Genomic DNA, 24648 nt, shown 5'->3' on the forward strand with positions numbered 1-24648 from the left:
AAACTCAATTTTAAGACAAAAACAGGACATGTAGTGACAACCTAGCATGTCAAACATCCTTAAAGTGATTCAAAGTGTATATTAAATGAAATTATGCAAATACAAGTAACATAGATACTACTTTAAAATGTCCAAGAATTCATTTAATTTTGTTTCAGCTTATTAACATCCATAAATTATCTTTAAAATTGTTATGGTTTTTTTTATCCAGAAAGCTAAGGTTTAAGAATGTAATTTGAAAGAGAAATGATGACTGATTAAAGAATGCAAGGAAACTTGCCAATCTGGTTTTCTTCTTGCATCTAGAAACATGCAGCAGTAACCTGATACGTCTGTGAAGACAGCAGTGCGCCCGCGCCTCCGGAAACACACCCATCTGCCTCTCTCCAAAGGACGGGGGAAACGCCTCATCTGAGACCGAAATTAAGCCTGTGAAGCAGTCATTTTTCTTTATATTGTTTGGAATTAAAAACATATGAAATGGATCCATTATGAAAATTCTGCTCTCTATACTGTGTGTTTCAGACCATGTCTGTGTCTTAAGGCTATGAAACCATTTTTGTAATTGTAATAACAAAACAAATTATTGACTTTAACTTAAGAAAACTGTTGCCTGAATGACTGAATATTCAACCAAAACAGATCCCTCCCTCAGTTGTATCATATGCAAGCTGCTCATTTCCACAGGTTAATGAACCTTATGTGGTACTGTTATATTTGGTTGGCTTTCTATTTCCGATTTTACATCTTTATTTTGTAGGGGTGGGAGAGTGCCCATGGTGCAGTTTTAGTAATTACATAATTCTGTGTAACATGCTAGTGTGAGTTATCGACAGTACTGTACTGAAAAAAATGTTATATTTCACATCAGCACCAACAGTAACATTAAGAGAAATCTGGTTATACAACTTAGAAGTCATAAGTGTGAATTGTAGCCGAGCTGCTTTTTTTTTTTTTTTTTTTTTGAGACAGGGTCTTGTACCATCACCCAGGCTGGAGTGTAGTGGCGTGATCTCAGCTCACTACAGCCTCAACCTCCGGTTGAAGATCAAATGACCCTCCCACCTCAGCCTCCCAGATAGTTTGTACCACAGGCGTGCCCTACCACGCCCACCTAATTTTTTTTATTTTTAGTAGAGACAGGGTTTCACCATGTTGCCCACGCTGGTCTCAAATTCCTGGCCTCAACTAATCTGCTTGCCTCGACTTCCCAAAGTGCTGAGATTACAGGCGAACCATGCCCGGCCAGCTTCTTTAATCCGTTCATTAACTTTGAGGTTACTTAATTTAGAAAATTAATTTTTAAAAGCCAAAAATAGTATATCTGATACCAGAACAGCAAGTCACACCTTAAGTAAATCATTATTTATTATTTACTATGTACAAAATATAGAGAAAGAGACAGAAGACAAAAGACAAATGTATCTATGACTTCCCACTTCTGATTATAATCTCTTTAAAGACTATGTTTATTTCTAATCCCCAACCAATGACAGATGCAACAGGCAGTCACCTTAAACAGGGATTATTTTGTTTACTGAATAACAGATTTAGAAAGGAAGGTAGTGCATCCTTCAGCGATGTTTTCCCTTGGCTTCACAGTAATGGGAGTTTGGTACAGCGGAGGTTGAGGAGACGGAGGTCCATGTGAAGAAGGTTGTGTCAGCCCCTGTATTTATCCAGTATTTTCTGTGGAAAGATAAAAGTTCTCTCACAGTGCATTCTGTCTGTTCTATGGGCACAGGAGTCTGGTACAACAGATGTGCAAAAAATTCTGCTCATCAAGCAAAATTTATCACTAGAGGAGAATTTGAAATATTCTGATGATAATTTCTCTTAAATCAATTGAAGCCAAATACTATTCCATACTCATCTAAAAGGCTATTTTTTGGGCTAATGATTTAAGTGGCTCTAATATGTCCTGCATTGATTCAATGATGAATTCATGTGTTCAGTTAATCAGCATTTATCAAATGCCTAACGTTTTTGTCTTATCACATTATGAGCTTTGGCTAATGTATACAAAGTGAACAAATATGAGATTTTAACCCTCAAGAAAGGAAACCATTTTTAAAAACAAGAGAATAGGCACTTCAGTGTGTTGCTGTCTTGCTTTCTCAACACAGTGCACACACATGCCTGGGCAGAGCAGTTAAAACTTCCTGAGAAGGCACAGAGCCAGGTACTGGGCTGGAGCCCATGTGCAGTGAGGAAGGAGAAGAGTCAGGGAGTCTGGGGTGAGATGCTGAGGGATGTAAAGAGCGTCACTGGGCCGGGCGCGGTGGCTCAAGCCTGTAATTCCAGCACTTTGGGAGGCTGAGACGGGCGGATCACGAGGTCAGGAGATCGAGACCATCCTGGCTAACACGGTGAAACCCCGTCTCTACTAAAAACTACAAAAAACTAGCCAGGCGACGTGGCAGCGCCTGTAGTCCCAGCTACCCGGGAGGCTGAGGCAGGAGAATGGCGTGAACCCGGGAGGCGGAGCTTGCAGTGAGCTGAGATCCGGCCACAGCACTCCAGCTTGGGTAACAGAGCGAGACTCAGTCTCAAAAAAAAAAAAAAAAAAAAAAAAAAAGAGGGTCACTGGCTGGTAAGGCAAGGGATTGATTGCTCAAATCAGTAAATACAGTCAGTGTAATAATAAACCAGTTTCTCACTGTCAGGGAAGGAGTTACAATGTGGAAACAAAAAAATAGAAGAAACCCCTGGATTCATCATCCATCCACCCATCCACTTATATACTTGTCTACCCATCTACCCACTCACTCACTCACTCACCCACCCACCCATCCATCCATCCGATCCGCCCACCCATCCATTCAGTCATCAATCCATCCACTCATCCAGCCATTAACACACACACAGGGCCTGACTGTTCACTGCAAGGACTTGGAAACAGCCTATCGCAGTGCACATGAGCAAGACCAGCTCCCAGAACCTGACTTCTAAACAGCATGTTTTGCTAAAAGGAACCCAGAGCCAAGCCCAGGGCTGGAGCAAAGAAAGTACAAGATGAGTCTGGAACATCTGTCTGTGGAAGTAGGAACAAAAAATACTAAAAAATGATGGGTTCATGATAATACGACAGAGAAGCCAGCTTAAAGGGCTTGCAAACGCCAGAAAGGGGACAATGTAAAGGTCAACCAAGGATAGTAATAGGTTATAACCCACTGAAAAAAAGAGAAAACCACAAGTCACAATATGACAATGCAAGAAGTGCCTAGTATATGGTGCCTGACGCAGAGCGGGCGTTCAGTCAGTGACTAGTACACAGGGCCCGACGCAGTGCGGGCGTTCGGTCAGTCCCTAGTACACAGGGCCCGACGCAGAGCGGGCGTTCGGTCAGTCCCTAGTACACAGGGCCCGACGCAGAGCGGGCGTTCAGTCAGTGACTAGTATATAGGGCCTGACACAGAGCGGGTGTTCAATGTGCACTCCTTTCATAGCCTTCTACAGTCTCTACACTACCAGAGCATTTATCCGGTGGAGCACTGCAAAGTTTCCATTTTTATTAAAGATAGGTCCACCTCCCCCACACAAACTGTGCATTATTTTCATGCGAGTCCTCTTTAAATCCTCTTCTGGCTTCTTGTGTAGACTGTCCCCCATCTACTGTGGGTGAGCAGCATGGGACAGAAGAAAGGGTAAGGCCCAGCTCCTGCCTCCAGGGCAGGTGAAGTCTCGTGGAAGAGGAGGCACGTAAGCAAACCGTTATCATGGCTTGACTCATGTGTTCACCATTGTTCACTAAGCATGGACCCTGTGCAGGGCACCAGAATACCAAGGTAAACAGAGTCCTCAAAGTCAAGAAGCCAACATTTCAGTGGAAGAGGCGACATCTACCTGCATATTTTGTTACATCTCTCCTAAGAGCTGAGACAGAAAGGCAGGATGTGCTGTGGTGGTCACGGATGGGGGACAAGTCTTTGTGGCCAAGCACCAAGAGTGCAGAAGACAGCAGTCTGAGAAAAACACATGAGGAGCAAAAAACACATGAGGAGCAAAGCAACCGTGGAACACAATGAAGATGCTGGGGCTCGCCACAGAGCAATGGAAATCTTTAGAACAGTTTTAGCCAAAGAACGAACCATATCAAACCTACATTTCATAAACACGACTCAGGCTGTGACATGCAAAACACAACGGAGGGAGAAGGGGGAGAGGGCAGCAGAGCGGCCGCCGTCGCTATCTGGGTGAGAAATGACAGGAGCTTGAACTCTGCACTATGGACTCTGAATGAGGCTCCCAGAAAGGAGGGAAGCTGAAGAGCTGGAGAAGCCCTTGCAGAATTCATGCTGCCATAGGAGGAGGCAGTGATGACAGTGGAGGGGCGGAGGACAGAAAGATGCCCTAGGAACAAAGAGTCACTCAGACACTGAAGACAGTGGCCGCCCTACGACTGTGGGACCGAACGGTCACTCAGACACTGAAGGCAGATAATTTAGCTGTACTGCTTAGAAATGATGAGATATAGTTCATCATCAAATATAGTTCTTATTTAATATGCAACAAATAATCAGAACTTTATGTAAAGCTAAGTCTTTCCTGTGATACAAATCAATTACTTCAAATAATAAAAATGCTTGTGTTTTTTATTTGGAGCACCTGTTTTCTAATTAAATTCATATTTAAAAGGAATTTAGGGACAAAATCTAAGTTTTCTAGTTTAGATATCTGCTATACATTCTGATAGAGCATTATGCCCCAGATGCTATCAGTAGGACTGTTTTTTCAACACTTAGCATTTTGTTTCTTTATTGCTTTCCTGAAATTGTAAGTTTATGTTCACACTACAGATGAAGAACTACAACTTCTAATTGTGAGCAGCTGTCATATCTAAGTATGCCGGCTACGCAAGTGAAGGCTGTGCTAATGTACCCCGAAGAGCCACCCTGGGTCTAGTCTAGAAGCTATGGAATTAGGTCATGGTGGGTTTGTTTTCTAGTTAATCTTTTCCTGATGAGGAAATGAAACACTATGATTCGTGAATATTAACAACAGTTATCAAAAAAAAAAGCATTCCAAGAGTCTTTTTATCTCTGTTGATTTACTGTAATACTACTAATATATTCTACAACATGTAGCTCTTTGGTAAAGCACATGGCCACATTTTAAAATAAGTATTTAAACTCTAAAATATTTTATTACAAGAAGGCAACTGTTAGAAAAATTAAGGGATTCTATGATTGTATGCAACTACAAGATAAAATTATTTTATCGTAATACTTTAATATAAATCAATGTAACTTTTAAAATATTAATAAATTATCCTTTTTAAAACAAGAAAGCTAGTCTCCAAAACTGCTTTGATATTTCAAGTAGCAAAGTACACCAAAGCTGGCTCTATTTTGTTCTATGATCTCAAAATGTCTCGACAAGTATTCAGATAACAAGCACCAGCTCTAATTCACATAATGGCTCATGTCACCTCTCTCTGCCAGTGAGACATCTGAAAGCATCTTTTTATCAGAAACACAAGTCAATATACCCAAGGGATTACAATAACTGCTTGAAGCAATCTGTATTATCATTTCATCCTTGATGTTCTTGCTCTGAGTAACTGATTATTATGAATGGCATGAAAATGGCAACCTGTCACAATTGATTTTTCCTTAACCTCCACAAGAATTTTTCTCCCTTAAATGTAATCAAGTCTCTTATCATTAAATATGTCTGAGGCTAGCTTTTATAAAGGAGTCCATTACTCAAGTTGTAGTCCTTGTAATTTGAACTTTCACCAAATACTACTATAATAGTAATTGCTTAGTAATAAAAATTTTTGTTTAGTCTTAAAATTTTCAAACTTTGAGTAGACTCCATCTTCTTTTAAATCTCTCTGTCATAAGCACTAGGATGCAGGAAAATATTCTAATCCTCACCTTTAAGAATTCCTTTTAATCTCAGAATTTCCCTCTATCTATCAAAACGGAAGGATTTATTCTTACCTTCATGTCTGGATAAAACATGTTGCATTTTTCAAAAGTCCAGGGAGGGGAACCAGGAAGTTGTGTCCTCAGGTCCCATTCCAGGGGATGGGATCAATACAGACAGCTGTGCTGCTGACCTTGCCTACATGCGGCCACCCTCTTCACCCAGATTGTGGTGACAACCAGGCGTCACAGAAATAAGAAAGGGAGTTCAGGCAGCAGCCAAAGTGTCTTTTTTTTTTTTTTTGAGATGGAGTCTTACTCTGTCACCCAGGCTAGAGTGCAGTGGTGTGGTCTCGGCTCACTGCAACCTCCACTTACTGGGTTCAAGCAACTCTCCTGCCTCAGCCTGCCAAGTAACTGGGATTACAGACGCCTGCCACCACGCCCGGCTAATTCTTTGTATTTTTAGTAGAGATGGGGTTTCACCATGTTGGGCAGGCTGGTGGTCTCTGCCTGCCTAAAAAAATAAAAGATAAAGACTAAGAGATAAATACAAATTATTTTTTGGAAAAAGTGCATATTTAGGATAAAGCAGCACGGTACCCATAACTACAGGACAGGCAAGCGGGAAACATCTGTTGAACTCAGGGTTTAGGGATTTGAGTGGTTTTTCTCCTTAGTTTTCTGTACATTTAAAATTTTTCATAATATGTTTTTCTTAAAAAAAAAAAAAAAAAAAGCAGCTTTTTTAAAGAACAGAATGACTAAAATAAAGGCAAAAAAAAAAAAAATGGCCAAAGAAATTTGGGCATGTTAGATGAGAAGAATGACAAGTTAAAAAAAAGTAAAAAAACACACCTTTACATAAAACTGGTTAAATACCTAACATCCATCAACTTAACTGGGAGGATAGGTGGAGTTTTGTTTGTTTCTTTGTTCTGAGACAGGGTCTGGCTCTGTAATCCAGGCTGCGGTGCAGTGGTATTATCTCAGCTCACTGCAACCTCCACCTCCTGTGCTAAGGTGATCCTCCCACCTCAGTCTCCTGGGTAGCTGGGATTACAGGCACATGCCACCATGCCTGGCTAACTTTTGTATTTTTTGTAGAGAGGGGGTTTTGCCATGTTGCCCAGGCTGGCCTCGAACTCCTGGGCTCAAGTGATCTGCCTGCCTTGGGCTCCAAAGTGCTAGGATTACAGGCATGAGCCACTGCGCCCAGCCTGATAGTTTTGAAAGTACTAACACACACTGTTCCTCAAGGAACCTGCAGCTGAGATGGGGCAAGTCCTCCTTATCAGCTGAATCTGTGGAAGCAGATGGCTGCAGGAGGCTGGCGCTGTTCCAGACGGAGCTGAGAACTCTCCTTCATGGTCCTGCAGGAGGACATGAAGCCTCTGCTGGGGCTGGGATGACTCGAGGGGAGTCGGTAGGTAGTAAAGGTGGTGAGGGCCCATCAGTGGCTTAAGACCAACAGGGAGCGCCAGGGCTCTCTGTGTTGCTGCCTCTGCAGATGCACTGGGACTTGCACATGGTACCAACAGGTACCAAGGACTCAAGGCTGGTCTCAGCCACGCAGTCTTACGGGCTTTACACCCTCTGCTAGATTCAGGGAACAGCAACACACTGGAAAATGTCTACTCGCTTAACCATTCTATGTAGCAGGGATCATGTGGATGATTTTTAAGGCAATTATATCCCAGGAACTTCCTAGTCTAGGCCACACCTACAGTAGAAGGCAACAGGAGAGGACGCTGCAGGTGCTGAGGTAAAAGCACCACAAGAGGCCCAAAGGCCGAAGAGAGCGAGTCAGAGACAGCAGGGCCCAGCAAGAGGGCATGACACCCTAGAGCTCCCGCTGAAAAGAAGAGAGAAGAAAAGGGCACTCTCTTCTTTCTTACTGCTCTAGCACGGACTAAAGAAGATAAATAATAAATGTGGTATTCATTAAACTGAAGTTATATAAAAGATCTACAAGCAATAGTATAAGACTTGTTTCCCTAGAAGATCAGTTACTGGATAAACCTAGAAAATGTGAAATAATGCTCAATTGGCCTTGACATACAATCTACAATAGTGGCTAGATTTTTTTTTTAATTAATTAATTTTTTAAAAAATGAGACAGGGTCTCATTCTGTTGCCCAGGCTGGAGTGCAGTGGTGCAATCATGGCTCAGTGCAGCCTCAAACTCCTGGGTTCAGGCAATCTACCCACCTCAGCCTCCAGAGTAGCTGGTACTACAGGCACATGCTACCACGCCCAGGTAATCTTTGTATTTTTTGGTAGAGACAAGTTTCGCCATGTTGCCCAGGCTGGTCTTGAACTCCTGGGCTCAAGCAATCTGACCGCCTCAGCCTCCCTAAATGTTAGGACTATAGGCATGAGCCACTGCACCTGGCAGAAAATATCTGTAAGAAGGAAAGGAAGCTCTCCAAAGTATTATACAAAAGCTTATAATTTTAGATAATCCAGTGTCTGTAACAACCTCCAAACCTCAACAACTCATTTTCATCACTGTACTCCAAATCTTACCACCAACAACTACTCTGCTTCCAATACTCCTTGTCCATAAGGAGCCCTCTCACCTGCCATCCACCATCACGACTAGCTGTCCCTGCCTTCTCTGCTGACACATCCACCTGCAAACCTCTGGACCAGCCCAGCAGCCTATCTCTGCTTCTGCACCGGGGCTCCTGAACATCAGACCCAGAACAGCCATACCCTGGTTACTGGCACCACTTTAAATTCCAGATTCCCAACAACAGCTGGGTCCTGCACATTGCCAACAATGTATGAGCCTAAATTGTTAGGCTCTCGTCCTCCTTGATCCCTTCAAGAACTGTCTCAAAGTCTTACCATGTTGCATCAATTTCACCACCTAAAGTGTTGTTACGATGAACTTCTTTCTTGTATCAGACTTTACTGAAGCATTTTTTAACCTTAGGAACGTAAAGCAATTTTGTGAATTGTCAGGGTCCTGCTATACACACTGTAATGAAGATAGGAAATAAATATAAAGAGAGAAAAAAGGAGGAAAGAAGAGGGAGGAGAAAGAAAGAGAAGAGGGGAGGGAGACAGAAAGAGTGACATATTGATTCACTGTAAATATTTTCTACACATGAAAGAAGTAATGCCATAGTTCCTGTGGTGGCCATATAATACTATATGATTTTCTTTTCAGTAATCTTATCCTCTTATGTTTAAATTACTACTGGATGCCCACTAAACTTACTCTTCCATAGAATTAATATTTTTATTTATAAGACCCTCTATTCTTTGACTAAAAACGTTAATAGTTTTGTGATAAGGATTTTTCTCACCAGGAAAAAAATACAACAAAATCAATACAATCCTTTCCTTACAGTATAATCAGTTCACTTCTCATCACCACAGGTGCCAACACGGTTTGGGCTGCCTGCTCAATATGCTCAGAATTTCCTCTCCCTCGCCCCGGACCTGGCTCCCTCAACGGAGCACTCTCTCCTTCCCCTGAACTCTTGGAAGAGTTCTCCAGCTGTGACTGCACCTGAGTTCCACCCTAATAAACGTACTGTCAGTTTTAATTTTACCAATATTTCCTCATTGCTAAAATTACTAACCTCTTTTTCACTTTTCACTCCAAATGACCTTCTCTGTCCCCAGCACACTGTTGACTACTAGCCACTCCCTAAAATGCTTTCCTCATTCATTATTCTTTTCCTGGTTTCTCTTCCTCTGCTTATCCCTTAAATATTGGTATTCTTCCGAGTTCTACAAGGTTCCTCTTTTTTATTCATTGAGTAAAAGCTCTGGGAAATCTTGTTCGTGGCGTTGCTGCTCACAAAGTATTTCCAATTCTCCCTCCTTCTGCACATGAACTAGAAGTGCAATTCTTGACTCCTTGAACTTGGCCAAGGCCATTTAATTGTTCTGGCCAATGAAATAGGACCCATATCGCTTGCTGGCAAAGCCTTAAGAATCAGTCAGTATGTAATTGGGCACATCAGTATTTTCTTATCCCAGTGGTCATGGAAATGTGTTTCCAAGATGGGCCCTGAGGGACCACGATCAGCAGGAGCTGCCAGTCTGCGCCGGACCCAGAACACGAGGAACACAACGCTGGGGGAGCCACTGTGGAGTGTCAGGCGCTTCATGACCACAGCATGACTCAGCCCATCCTGACTGATAACCCCACTACTCATTCAAAAATATGTATTTCCAGCTCAATTTCTCTGCTGACAACGAACTCCAATGTATCAATGTCCCAATATGGCTTCTACTCAGAAAGCTGTCAGAATTGAGTGTTAGAAACATTTTTGCTACCTGAAGAAATCCACCAAAGCTCAGGTAAATGATGAGATGAGATTTCCCCTGTACATGTTTACTGTTTTGTTTGCACCAGCCTTCTTTGAAGCCCAAAAGTTTGCTTGTTTACTAAGCAAAAGAAAAACACTGCAATGTCATCTTCAGAAAATAATGTACCAGCAATAAATAATAATTTCCACCTTCCCGTCTCTGTTCAGAGACCAATGTCACAATTCTTTTCCACTCAACATGTATCAACACCGAGGCTTTCCTGGGTAAATTACATGTTCCCGTCTGCCCAGTGTAGCTTGCTCAAAACCTTGTCCTGCCTTCTGCCCAGTGTAGCTTGCTCAAAACCTTGTCCTGAATTTTATTCTTGTAAAACTAGCATTTAACACTCAGAACCATTTAAGTCGATATTTCATTTCCCTGTTACGTTATGCCTTAATTGGATGTTTAAACACCAAGTCTAAGGAAAACCTCCTCAGGAGCTTCACTATCAGCAGTGCTTGTCTTGAGACGCGTCACGGTTCCATGCCTTGTGATCTCCCCGGCTCTACAACCGGGAACACTCTTCTCCCCGGGAGTTGTCGTGTGGATTCGAGATATAATGCATGTAAAGTTCTAGGAAAGTGCCCACCAGGTGGTCAATGCTCTCCAAGCCAGAGCTAGAACTGCTATCATGAATCCCTAACTGGGAGGGGAGAACTGAGCAGGTATTAAGCAACAGGAAGACACCAGTCACTGAAAGAACACTTTTACATCAGGTTGAAAAGCTAACATCGTCAGCAGCAAGAAGTAAATCCAATTCTGTAAAAGTCAAAAAATGTCCTTTCAATTATGAGGTATATTCTGCCAACACTAAGCAAATTTAGAAGGCTATTTTTTAAGAAAGGAGAAGAGGAAGAGAGGAACAGGGAAAAGAAAAGAAGAGGGAGAGAAGGAATGCACACACAGTGGAAACTGGAAGAATTTCTAGGCCATGTGGTAGCTTGACAGTACAGAACCTAGTGGCTTGCACAAACTCGTTACAAAACAACCATTTCTTGACTGGCAATCGGGGTTGGGTTGAAAAATGATGCCACTGAAAACCATTCATTTTATAGAAAAATAAAAATTTAGGTAACATTTACTGAGAATCTGTCACGTGGCAAGTTCCTTCCTAAGAGCAACGTGTACATGAGCATGACCTTGTTCCCAGCAACCCCGCAAGTCCAACCCCACTTCAGAGAGGGGAGGGTGAGGAGGCTGAGTGACACACGAGTGTGCACCAAGACCTGGACACAGACCCAGCAGTGAGGCTCCAGGGCTGCATTCCAAACTGTGCTTGCAAAACTAAGAGGCCGCTCCAACTCAGAACCAAGACCCTGAGTAAAGAGCTTGACGAGCCAAAAGTAACAGGTGTATAAGATAGGAAGAAATAATAAAGTGGAGACTGAATTGAGGAAAAAAATGACAGAAAATAAGTTGAACTGAAGAAAAAGGTGGGCTAAAAAAGGAGTCACAGTAAAAGGCAGTGTAGCTTTAAAGATTTTAAATTCATATTTAAAATTAAATTTACCCTCAAATATCATAAATGCAAAAGTAAAAAGATTTAGGAAAAAAAATCCTAGAACTGTACATACATTAGAACATTCTAGTTTTGTGGTTGGGTGCGGTGGCTCACGCCTGTAATCCCAGCACTTTGACAGGCTGAGGCAGGCAGATCACTTGAGGTCAGAAGTTTGAGACCAGCCTAGCCACCATGGTGAAACCACATCTCTACTAAAAATATGAAAATTAGCCAGGTGGGCTGGTGCTCATCTGTAACCCCAGCTACTCGCAAGGCTGAGGCAGGAGAATCGCTTGAACCCAGGAGGTGGAGGCCTGCAGTGAGCCAAGATCACACCACTGCACTCCAGCCTGGGCGACAGAGTGAGACTCTATCTCAAAAAAAAAAAGATGTTCTAGTTTTGCTCACATGAAAGAAATAACATAGCACTTACCAGAAAACACATATAAATACATATGTGATTCTAACTCTATATATGATTATTTTAATAATTTATTTTTAAATAATTATAATACTATTGTAGAACTTCTGACTTGAATATATTTGAAATGCAAATTAAACTGCAATGCAAGTCTAAAGAGAGAACTTTCCCCATTACCACAATTAGAATTTATACTCAGTAGTAACGCAGCATTTTTCTTTGACTTTAGCAAACATGTCACACACAGATATCTGGAGTCCTGTCAGGTACAGGAGATGCACACTGGATTTCCCGAGTGCACAGCTAAGGGCGTTCTCAAGGCAAGCCCCAGTGAAAAAGCAAACAATCGACACAGAAGGCCTCACTCTACTTACTGCCTCAGATGGCCTGGGGCTTTAGAGGGTTGCTGGTATGTTACTGATTTCCGAAGAGTTACCCATTTGTAAAATAACATTCACCTGAGAAAATGGAATACATCTTGCCCAAACTTTTTGAGACAGAGTCTCACTCTGTTGCCCAGGCTGAAGTGCAATGGTGCGATCTTGGCTCACTGCAACCGCCACCTCCAGAGTCTGAGCCATCCTCCTGCTTTAGCCTCCTGAGCAGTGGGGACTACAGGTGCCCGTCACCATACTGGGCTAATTTTTGTATTTCTGGTAGAGACAGGGTTTTACCATGTCGGCCAGGCTGGTCTCAAACTTCTGGCCTCAAGTGATTCACCTGTCCCAGCCTCCCAAAGTGCTGTGATTAGAGGCGTGAGGCACTGCGCTTGGCCTGTCTTTTCAAAGAATTATTTGATTTCCACTGCGTTGTAATAAGACTTTCAGCAAAAGACAGCAAAAGATAACCTTCACTATTAATTATCCACAGAGTGAGGCATAAATCCATGTGAGGATTTTTTGTTTCGTCTAAATGCACACAAATTACATTTTAAATAAAAATGAGTAAAATCAATACTTAGGAAGAGCTTCTCATTAACTGTACATTAGCACATACTGTGAATTCATCTCATATACAGCATCATGATGATAGCAACTACTGAGGAGTCAGACTTTTTGTTAATGATTTTACACACATGTTGGATGCATAAATAACAATTTCAGAAATATAATCAATTCAGGATATAATCAAGCAGTCTTTAAAACTAATCTTTGGCTTTCAATATGCTTCTTCTGACGTGGAAATAAATAAAACTGGCTTAATACTATAACATCAAATTAAATACTATAAAAACATTAATACCACTTCCTTTATTTTAAAATGAACCATCAACATAAAAGAGTGCAAACTGTAAAATAAATAGACTGAAGATAAGAAATTAGCCACAATTAACTGTCAAATTACGGGCAAATTATATATCTAACCATGAAAATTTAAGACACATATAAAACTGATTAGCCAAGCAACGATACTTTTGGAAATTCGCCAGTATGAGAATGTTGTTATATAAATACAGAGAATTCATATGGTAAGTCACCAACATTTTCGAAAGTCTACTTTAAGACAAAAGAATGAGCTTTCAGAACTATGCAGACTTTCTTGCTGAAAGGAAAAACACGTTCGTTAAAGCAGTTGCTCCTTAATCTAGCCTACCTTATTTTTTGGATTGGATGTGTTCATTACACTTCGAGTCTCTTTTCCAGTATAAATGACAACACCTATTACAGTACCTGCAAAAACATGAAAGTGGTCCTTATACAAATACTTTACAGATGAGTAAAAGATAACACTTTCTAATTAACTGTTTTGATGGAAAGCATTATCACACTATTTGATGTTATATAGATTTATCCAACAGTGTATTTAATTTGGCTAATTCAAGAAAATCTAATCTTAGCTTTAAAAATGGCCTTTGAAAATGTCAAACGATCTGTTAAGCAATACAAATGTACCTACATACAACATTAGGAAATGTACTAATATTCTTTTCACTGACAACAGAGACAATGACAATGGCCTTTCACTACTGTCTACTAAAATGGTGGTTCTATCACCGAAGGTCAATTAAGAGGCTATATTCTTAACTGATCAAACTTGTCCTTTGACCTTCAAATAAAGATGGTACCAGTTGAAACAGTTTCTTTTCATGTATTTCCACTGTAAAGATCAAAGTATTACTAAATATCAGTGAAAGTCTTTGCTAATATTTCAAAATGTACACAATTAAAATAGAAATATTATAAAAAACAGTATTTGACTTTGCATTTATAGAAGCTATTACTCTCTTTTATACATGTCAAAAAGATAACAATAATTTTTAAATTCAAGAGAAAAGAATTAAAAAAAACCCTTGGTATGACCGACAGATTGCAAAGGCTAAAGGGCACTTAGCTCTAGAATGTCAGTATTAAAAATCATGGAAGTCTCTTTCTGCAACTACAGCTATATATTATTTATATTCCTAATTTTCATCCTTAATTTTTTGTAAATTTTGAAGGTGAGAAACACAATTAAGGTGAGAAAGTACACACACATAATGTGCAATTGCCATTACAGAATTAACTATAATAATTACACAAACACTCTTTGATGTCACATTAATTTAACACGTAAAATGTAGAGTGTCATACGACAGGCTCTTTGAAGTAAAGATGATTGATATGAACTCTCGGCTTTTTGTGAACCTTGATATTTAACATATTATACATATGACATAGCTTATACCTTCCTCTCTAGAAAATGTAGGAACGTGGAAGATATGAAGTATTCCCCAGCAGGGACATGTGCAGGGATTATATGTATTTCTCTTTTAATTGAGTGCCACTGAGAAAGTGTGAGGCTTCCGTTTGTAAAGTTCATGAAAGGCAAGGCCAGCTCACACCTGGAATACAAGCTCCCCGATGCACAAATGCCATCTTTATTATTATCATCCACACAAACTTCTGAGATTAGATGACTGTACTTACTCTGCAGGGAAATATTAAATACATAACAACACAATACTATAAAAAGCTTTCAAAAAGAGATCATAGAATTACTTTACATCAGTGAAGCTAAATATTAAATATCACCTGATCAGTATTTTGTTTTGTCAATCTAGTTTAACTAAATCAAACTATAAACATCCCACTAATGTTAAATTATCACAATGATGTAACAAGGCAAACTGCAAAATTAACTTATTTTTTAACATTAACAGAATAAGCAATTCTCAGAGAAGTCTTTGCAAGAATTAATCAAGCTAGAAACCCTTGACCTGAAAGCAGGTTGATGAGCCAAGTGGACTCTAGAGTGGCCTTACAATGTACAGCCCGAAATTCAATGTGATAAAGGACCAGGCATACATTATACATTTTTAACAGAGGTCCTGGTACAATATTTGTTTAATCTGTTAAAGTTTGCTAAAGGCTCTCATAAGTATTCTCTCACTTGATTCTCATGAAAAATGAATACTTACTAGAATTTGATTAAATGAATTTTTCTGACTATCATGCTTTTTAATATCTAACGTATAGTATCAGTGCAGAAATATTTGGAACATTTTCCATTCTCTTTGACAAAGGGTATGTACTTATGAAGTAGAATAGGCTAAAAGATTGAATAAAACCTGTATACAAGGCAAAAAGAAAGAGAGGAAAGGGGTTAACTGTGGACTGTGAAAATGAGACACGAGAGGGCAACAAAATATGACAAACTCATTTTGTGTCTCAAAAGAGAACGGGAGACTGAGTATGACAAATATAAAATGTCACAAAGATTTCTCAGTAAATGAAATACTTAAACAGGAGAATTCCAAAACTTTAACCCATATTTTCAGTGTAAAATCAAGATCCACCTCCCTTACAACGGGCTCCAACTGGAGAAACTTCTACTTCAGACAGACCTGAGTTCAGGATCATGTTGGTAGATTAAAACCACAACCACAACAACAAACCAGTTCTTAACAGGACCCTAAAAATGGTGGTGGTCCAGTATTCATCATTAAATCAAAAATTTAACTCCATTTATCCCAAGAAAACATTTAAAAAGATTTAGGAGCACTTAATCTTCAAAGCCAGTAGATTATATTTGCCTGATCCATAACTGGACACTTCAGACTGACTACAGGTAAAAATTAATATAAAATATTCAGATGCTTTGGGTCCAAAAAGGGAGGCATAAAATATGACCACATTTACTCCTACACTCCACAGACCCCGTGACTAGGGCCCTTGAGACTTAGCCTACTTCCAAGAGGCTACTATGTGGACAGTCTGCAAGTCATTCTACAGTCCAACTCTATTATGTCCAACTTCTGTTCAATCACAATTTCATGTGAGTAGGATAATTACTCTCTTGGTTATTATATGCCTTCCTTGCTACATGCTATATAGAAAATTTCATGCAAAACTATACCACCTTCTATTGACTACAGCTGTATTTTAAGCAAATAACTTCCATGACGCAAAGCAAGACAAAGAATACTAACAAGGTCAAATTTTGTAGAAAAAGATACTCTCCTTTATTTAAACGTTTCTAGTTTATATCACAAAACGTAATCCAGCACTTCAAAACAAGTAGTCCACTCAATATTTCAAGTGACAGGCCTACTGCAACACTTTTAGTTGCTATTTTTAACCACTGATATATTATGTTTAATTTGCAGATAATCAATCAATCCTCACAAATTCAAATTAAGATGATTCACAGAAAATTATATAAAAACACAAAATACAAAACCTAGACCACTTTAACAAAACAACTAATGGCCTTAAGCTATAAAATCAAAACGATGTGAAATGCTTACTAAAAGTCAACACGTATTTCATGTGTGTCTAATGAGAGACAGAGGTATTAATAAATCAACGTATTTGTTGACTCTCAATTATACACCCAAAACCTGCTAGATGCCATTAGCAAAAGCAGGCAGGACCACATACACCATCCTCTGGAACACACTCCAACTTGCAGATGCCCTCCAGGAGCCAATTTCCATAGAACCCCAGTGTGCACTGCTCCCTGGGGCAGGTGCTCCCGGGCTGGACCCAATGATAGCAAGGCAGACACTGAGCACTACACATACAACTCCAATCACGCACCAAGTACAGGAAAACTGATGAAGACCATGAACTGAGCCCCAGAATGTAAACGACCTAGACCAAAACTGATGCACAGAGTACAAAGGAGACCCCCAACCAAGGTCTAGCGTCCACACAGCCAGGACACAGAGACACAGGAGACCCGCACCCAGGTCTAGAGTCCACATGGCCGAGACACAGAGACACAGAAGACTCTCACCCAGGTCTAGACACCACGCAGCTGGCCCACTGAGTGACAAGGAGACCCGCACCCAGGTGTGGGTCCACATGGTCAGGGACTGCCCTCTGACAGCCCTGTCACACTTTTGTCAACCTTGCCTTAGGGAGCCGAGCTTTCCTTCCAGTTTTGTGACAGGTGAGTATCAGGAACACTCCTTTCTATGCTCATCAGGAACACTCCTTTCCATGCTCATCATGACAGTAAACACAACAGTTCTCCAGGACTCCATTCTGCATTTTACAGAACAAGTTTTCTAAATCCACTTGGGAAGTGAAACCTCAGGCAGCACAGCAGGCTCCCTGTGTCCTGCCTTGGGTCGCCTGTCTGTGTCTAACCTGAGTCCTGGTTCCCATGCATTGAGAACTCTAGGACGGGGAGGAAGGGCCGAGTTCACTTCCCTCCAGAGTCAACTTGAATTCAACTGAGATACGACTTTTAAAGTATAAGAGTAAAAGGAATTCTCAACTTGTAATCAATTACAAAGAATACAAGAGTGCTTAGGTTACTCTGTAAATCTTAGAGTCTTTCAAACATTCTTTAGGATATAGCAGTGTGGTAAATATATAGAATGTGGTAACTGTTCACATTAATAAGGCTTTTAAATAAAGATATGTATGTACTAAAAGAGTTGTAATTAAAGAAAAAGCTTACATTTAAAGATGTTCGAATACAAACTAACATTAAAGGCACCTTAATTAAGCTTCTCGAGTGGATGGTTTTGTTTTTGTTTTTGTTTTTGAGAGTCTGGTTCTGCGGCCCAGGCTGGAGTGCAGTGGCGCGATCTCAGCTCACTGCAAGCTCCACCTCCTGGGTTCATGCCATTCTCCTGCCTCAGCCTCCCGAGTAGCTGGGACTACAGGCGCCCACTACCACACGCCTGGCTAATTTTTTGTATTTTTTAGTAGAGACGGGGTTACACCGTGTTAGCCAGGATGGTCTCGATCTCCTGACCTCGTGATCCACCCACCTCAGCCTCCCAAAGTGCTGGGATTACAGGCGTGAGCCACCGCGCCCAGCCGAGTGGACGGTTTTAAAGTCATCTTCATGCCCACTAGGAAGACACAACACCGAATGCTAGATGGCAAAGAGAACAGAACGGGCAGGATGAGGCCGGCACGTTACAATGTCTAATTAGTGTCCAATTGGTCGGGTCCACTTGCCAAGGTCATCAAGAGAACCGAGGTCAGGAGAGAAAACTTTGTTCAGGGAACTGTATTGGATGTCTCAAAAGCCTTTAGCTCGAGCAACTTCAGTCTCCCTCAGGAGAAGGGCCACAAATCAACAGTACTAGGGATCAGTAACATTTAATACACGTTTACATAGCACCCAGGAAAAAAAGATGAAATTTATTTTAAAAAGAGAAGCATTACTATCTTCACAAATGATCCTTAATTAAGAATAATAAATATCAGTGAGATGGAAGAAATAGGCTGCAATAACTACGTATGGAAAATGTAAGCTTTCTCCCCATGTGTCAGCCTCTGAGTCCTGTATCATAAATGCTTTCGTGTAACTACTGAAAGCCGAGCGCTCAAGGACACTGGCTTCCGGGGAAGGCACAGCTGGACTCCATTCTGGTCTCGGTGTGGCCTGGCTCGACGGTAACTGGCAGAGGGAACACACCTGCTGAGTGCAGTCATTCAGCGTGAGGCCAGACCGGCACTGACCATACTCACCACCTGGCGGAGGGGCTGGCAACACTCATGCCTCTCAGCAATGCCAAGGCAGCAGCATGAAGAAAGCTGGAGGGCAGGTTTCCCTGGCTGAATGTGCCTGCCCATGGTGTGAAGACCCTTACAGAGCCTAGGGTCCACGTGTTCACCCCGGAAGAGTCCTCCTGGCATGAAGTCCTTCTCAAGGCCTACAGAGCCCAGAAACTGGCCTGCTCACCTCTGAAGTCTCTTCATGGAAAACTGTCCTTATTCTCTTTGTATGTTGAGAAATTTATATATGTCTGTTTTATATATATATACACACACACGTATGTAACATTTATATCATACATAGATGTAATTTATATATAAATAACATCAAACACCCACAGAACTGCCACCTATAAAAACTGTCATATACCCATCAGGTATTTTGTAAAGACACAGAACACTAGGATAAGATTTATCCTCTTTCAAATTCTATCCTCCAAAAAGCTAACATGTGTACTCCTCCTGGAGTTCGTTGTATAGTTTTGCATAGTGCAGGCCAACAGTCAAACACAAGCACACAAAGCTGCCCTGTTGTGTGACACCTGCCTTCTCCATGGGCCTGGCACACTGGCCCTTGGATCCTTTTCTTCAAGGTACTGTCTCTTGGTACCAGGCTGCTAGCAGGAATGGTCCTCACACTGTTCCTGCCACCCGCCTCATCCTGCCACATCTGCATATTCTTTAAATCTAATTTAAATGTTTCTTCTTCAGAAAAGCTGCCCTTAGACCTGGTCTATATAAGCTTCTTTTCTTTTGTGAGACAGAGTCTCGCCCTGTCACCCAGGCTGGAGTGCAGTGGTGCCATCTCAGCTCACTGCAAGCTCTGTTTCCCGGGTTCATGCCATTCTCCTGCTTCAGCCTCCCGAGTAGCCGGGACTACACATGCCCGCCACCACGCCCAGCTAATACTTTGTATTTTTAGTAAAGACGGGGTTTCACCGTGTTAGCCAGGATGGTATCGATCTCCTGACCTTGTGATCTGCCTACCTTGGCCTCCCAAAGATGGTCTTGATCTCCGGACCTTGTGATCTGCCCGCCTCAGCCTCCCAAAGTGCTGGGATTATAGGCTTGAGCCACCGTGTCTGGCCTATAAGCTTCTTTAATTACAAAATTTCCATGGCATTCTGTACTTGTTTGTGATACTTAGCACAGTAACGTTATCTAGATCACTTCTTAATCTCTGTCCACAAAGCCATAAGCTCCCTGAGGACAGGAACTGTAACTGCCTTGCCCCAGACCACATCACCATGCCTGGTGTAGAACAGGTGCTCCATGTACATGCATCAGGGAGTGAGTGGCACCCAGGGGAGAAGGGCTACCAGCATTGGGCAGCACTGAGAAGACATAGCTCTGACAATCTAGCCTCACATTCCGGGCTGCCATCACCTTTCGGGCACTCTCTTCCAGGGCGCCTTGCTGCTAAGCCCCATTACGGGCACCAGCATCAACATCAACCCATTCCTGCTTCTGTAGCGTCTCTCATTAAGGAACACTGACAAGTTTGTCAAGAAACAGGTCAAAGACGAACAGAATATCCCTATACTCCTGCACGAAGGCTGCATCACCTCTCCCTGTCTCTGGCCTTGCGAACCACGTGCAGTGTCTGAGGAGCAGCATAAGCCTCACCACAAGCTCCCAGGACTGTCTCAGACCCACTGAGCTGGAGTCTGCATTTAGCAAGGTCCCTAAATATTTCAGGGCACTGTGAGAAACACTTGTTTGGAGTCCCTGGACAAAACAAAGCATCATCTATCCGGGAGCAGTCACACTCAGAGGAGAATGCTTTCCTTACCCGATGCAACAACGGTGCTTGCCCACAATGTATTTTCTATGCTGAGACTTTCATGAATGGGCGGGTCACTGTCTTCCTGTGCAGGGAGACAAAAAGAAAACACAACTGTCAAATCAGTGACTGTTCATTATTCATACCTTAGATATCCTCAGTGTTAGAAACAGGTCCACAAGCTCAATCCAAGTGAAGAGCAGTGCAAAGGCCCTGCAAAACAGAAGTTAGAAAAAAGGGACTATAAAAAATTGAAAGTATAAGTTCAAAGAAGTCCTGTAATCAATTAATTGCTTTCAGTGCTCAACATTAATACACAAACAAAATGATTCTAAATTTTCATGAAAGTACTACATCTTCTAATTTTTATGTATTTATTTATGAGATGTTATTATGTCGCCCAGGCTGGTCTCAAACTCCTGGGCTCAAGCAATCCTCCCATCTCAGACTCCCAAGTAGCTGGGTTTACAGGTGCATCCAGCATGCCTAGCTTATTCAACTACATCTTTAACATGTCATTTAACAACACTCCTGGAAAGGTAGAAAATATTAGCACAGAAACAGCCACAAGTCAACTCTTCAACATTTCTTTTGCATGCATAGCATAATGTCCTCTTCCCATCTCTCGTGAAGGACAAGGGCAATGCTTTTTAACTGTACATGTATTCACGAGAGAGAAAATGTTTCTGTGAATATTGTTATAAAATAAACATATGTTTTTAAAATGTATTTCTCTTAAATTCCTCTTTAAAAGTATGCCATTATTGACCAGGCGTGGGGGCTCACGCCTGTAATCCCAGCACTTTGGGAGGCCGAGGCGGGCAGATCACCAGGTCAGGAGATGGAGACCATCCTGGCTAACACAGTGAAACCCCATCTTTACTAAAAATACAAAAAACTAGCAGGGCGTGGTGGCGGGCACCTGGAGTCCCAGCTACTCGGGAGGCTGAGGCAGGAGAATGGCACAAACCTGGGAGGTGGAGCTTGCAGTGAGCCGAGATCGCGCCACTGCACTCTGGCCTGGGCCACAGAGCGAGACTCCGTCTCAAAAACAAAAAGGTATGCTCTTATTACACTAAATACTCTTAAACAAAATTCAAGTAAGTTATATGATGCTAACTACCTAAACAGATAGCAAACAAATATGGCCACACATCAGTATCACAACAGCAATACATACAGTCTAGTTTTACATTTACACTTTCAATGTTCATATTCAGAGAAGAAAATTACAATTTAAAATCTGGGAATTTCTCATCTTGATGTAAAATCACAGCCTACATTTTGGTTACGGAAGCCTTATTAGAATAAGGACCGCAAGCGTCCGCAGCCCTGCATCTAGAAGTAACACAGGGAAGACATCCCGTGTGGGAGGTAAGGACCTCGCCATCTGGATAGGGTAAAAGCCACACACTGTCCCGACTGCTGGGCGTCTCCCGTCAAATAATGCCACCTCCACAGAACTGTATTTTATTATGAAATGGTAATTTGCTATCAGGATATAGCTTAAGAAAAAAAAAAGAAATCAAATTTGAAAAGGAAAGAAATTGAAAACATATTTTCCAAAATAACCTGCATGTACAAAATACGTTTATGCTACTGGTGTTTCCCTTCTATTTACTTATCAAACCACTTTTAAATGATGTAATTTTGGCCATTTTGCTCATTACTTGGGAGATATTTGTTGGCCATTTTGCTCATTATTTGGAAGATATTTGCTAGATATTTGATTCTCTCATATACTTATTTGTGAAGCACAGAATCTAAACCAATCCTAACAGTTTCCAAAATATTTCCCCTAATATGTCAATTATTTAGAAACTAAGGTATTTTCAATTACATTCAGTTTGAGGAAGGGGTTTGGCCTCCAGTTGCCTTGTATGCCCGAAATAGCAAGCCCAGGAGTTGGGAAGCGTCCTGCAACGCAGGTGCAGCTCAGGGTCAGACTCCCCGGGCCCTGGGGATCGTGACCCCTTCCACCACATCCCTTTCACAAGAAGCAACCACCTGACCTGAAGACTGACCTTAGCATCTGAGCCTTTGGGAGACTGAAGGCTATGATGCTGGGAACTGTTTACAACACAGCTGGAGTGCTGTTTCTTCGAAAAAAAAAATCATTTCAAAAATAGACACTGGCATCTAAATAAACAGTACCTTGGTTACATCATCTACAATATGATCTCAGTAGGCACAAGTGCAATGCCAGCCACAACAAAAGACACAAACAGGTCTTCTCAGCGATGTCAGGGGTTTTAAGGAGCAGGTGCCCTGCAGTCACAGCTGGGATGGAACCAATCTGTCTGCAGTATGTGCTGACTCCAGCATGGACCAACTACTATTTCTGCAGATACACAAACACCTTCAATTCTATGGTCCCTTAGGAAGTTTTTCCTTCAACCCCACAACCCCTTAGGAAGTCCTTCCTTCAATTCCAGTTTATCAAGTACAACACGTTGCACGCTTTGCTGAATTTAGCAGTTACACTTACAAAAATCTGATAATTAACCTATATTGATATGCAAAATAGTGAGGATATACATTTTTAAGTGGAAAACCTGAGAATTATATTATCCCAATATAAGTCTGCATGTTTACAGGGGAAAAGAACTTAAAAGGAAGAGTCAAAAGAGTAATACTAGTATCTGTATCAGGAAGGGAGGAGGGCTGTAAAAGTGGTTTATACCTTTAACTACTTTATTTTTACATAGTTTCATACTAATGGTAATATGTTTACAAATGTCAAAATATACTGGAATCAAATTAAGCTTCTGCACAGTAGCAAACACACCACCATTACAGTCTTTAAAACACAGAAGAACATTCAAGTACTTAATTTTCCAACACTCTTCTTGTTTTTTCCACAGAAAATGCCAGATGGAAATTGCCTTTTGTTTACTTTGTTTATAACTAAAGTAGCTGCTCAAAGTAAAGGTATACAATTTATCCAATGCTGAGATAAACAATCCAGAAAAACTGAGCTACCTCTATGACTTTTATGATTTGATAGAACAACAAAAATATCAACTTTAAAGAAAAAGCAAGTAGCATCTATGGATTAGACCACTTTGTAACTGAATTTAGGATTGCACCGAAATGGGTAATTTCTGACTCATTCAAAAAATGGTGTTACAGTCTAACTCAGCTTCACACTGTGGAAGAAACAAAAAATGATACATACCCTCATTCCTACTTCCCAGATACAGTTGGCATGGTATATCCTTTACCTCCTTTACCTGCTGGGGGTCTAGAGGTTCCAGCGCTGGCAGAGCCAGCTGAGCATACAGTTTGCATTAAGAAGTCAAATACTGAATTCTATATTTATCATTTTAAAGCATGAAGCAATACAATTTCTGTCTACCATAAATTCAGAAGTTTATTTTATCAGAGCAACTGACATGTTTCTAATCCCATGTTTTATGGGTTTTACCTTCCTAGCACAGAATAGGCAATCAACATTGTCCAGTAAATAAAAGAACACTCATGAAATTCTTTTTCTAATATCCACAGGAATCAAGATGTCTTTACCTCCAGTGCCTACTAGCACGATGCTAAAGAAATGAGTCACCTGCCTGTAGTTAATTTGAGTCTCCTTCTTTTATGAAACATCAGATACTTGCTCCTCCACGCCCTCCTGCCTGCTGTTACTCTAAGCTTCCTGCCTCTATCATTCATTAGGCACCTGCTCCTCCACGCCCTACTGCCTCCATGATGCACCAGGTACCTGCTCCTCCAGGTTCTCCTGCCTGAAGATGCCCATCATGACTTCACCACCCCAGTAGAAATTCACACAACTGTAT

At 41.3% G+C, this 24648-nt stretch overlaps 1 protein-coding gene across 10 annotated transcripts in view; it reads right to left on the reverse strand.

The window, feature by feature from the left end:
- ATP9B (ATPase phospholipid transporting 9B (putative)) overlaps window positions 1-24648 on the reverse strand; it is a 295138-nt gene that overhangs the window by 141951 nt on the left and 128539 nt on the right. For all 10 annotated transcript variants that reach the window (XM_033178485.1, XM_033178489.1, XM_033178484.1 and 7 more), the window contains 2 exons: window positions 20861-20936; window positions 13721-13797 (listed from right to left, as the gene is read on the reverse strand). In XM_033178485.1, the coding sequence (XP_033034376.1) occupies window positions 13721-13797; window positions 20861-20936 (153 nt within the window). The remainder of the gene's footprint in view (window positions 1-13720; window positions 13798-20860; window positions 20937-24648) is intronic.

Source organism: Trachypithecus francoisi, unplaced genomic scaffold (genome assembly GCF_009764315.1).
Source record: "Trachypithecus francoisi isolate TF-2019V2 unplaced genomic scaffold, Tfra_2.0 Lachesis_group19, whole genome shotgun sequence".
Lineage (NCBI taxonomy): Eukaryota > Metazoa > Chordata > Mammalia > Primates > Cercopithecidae > Trachypithecus > Trachypithecus francoisi.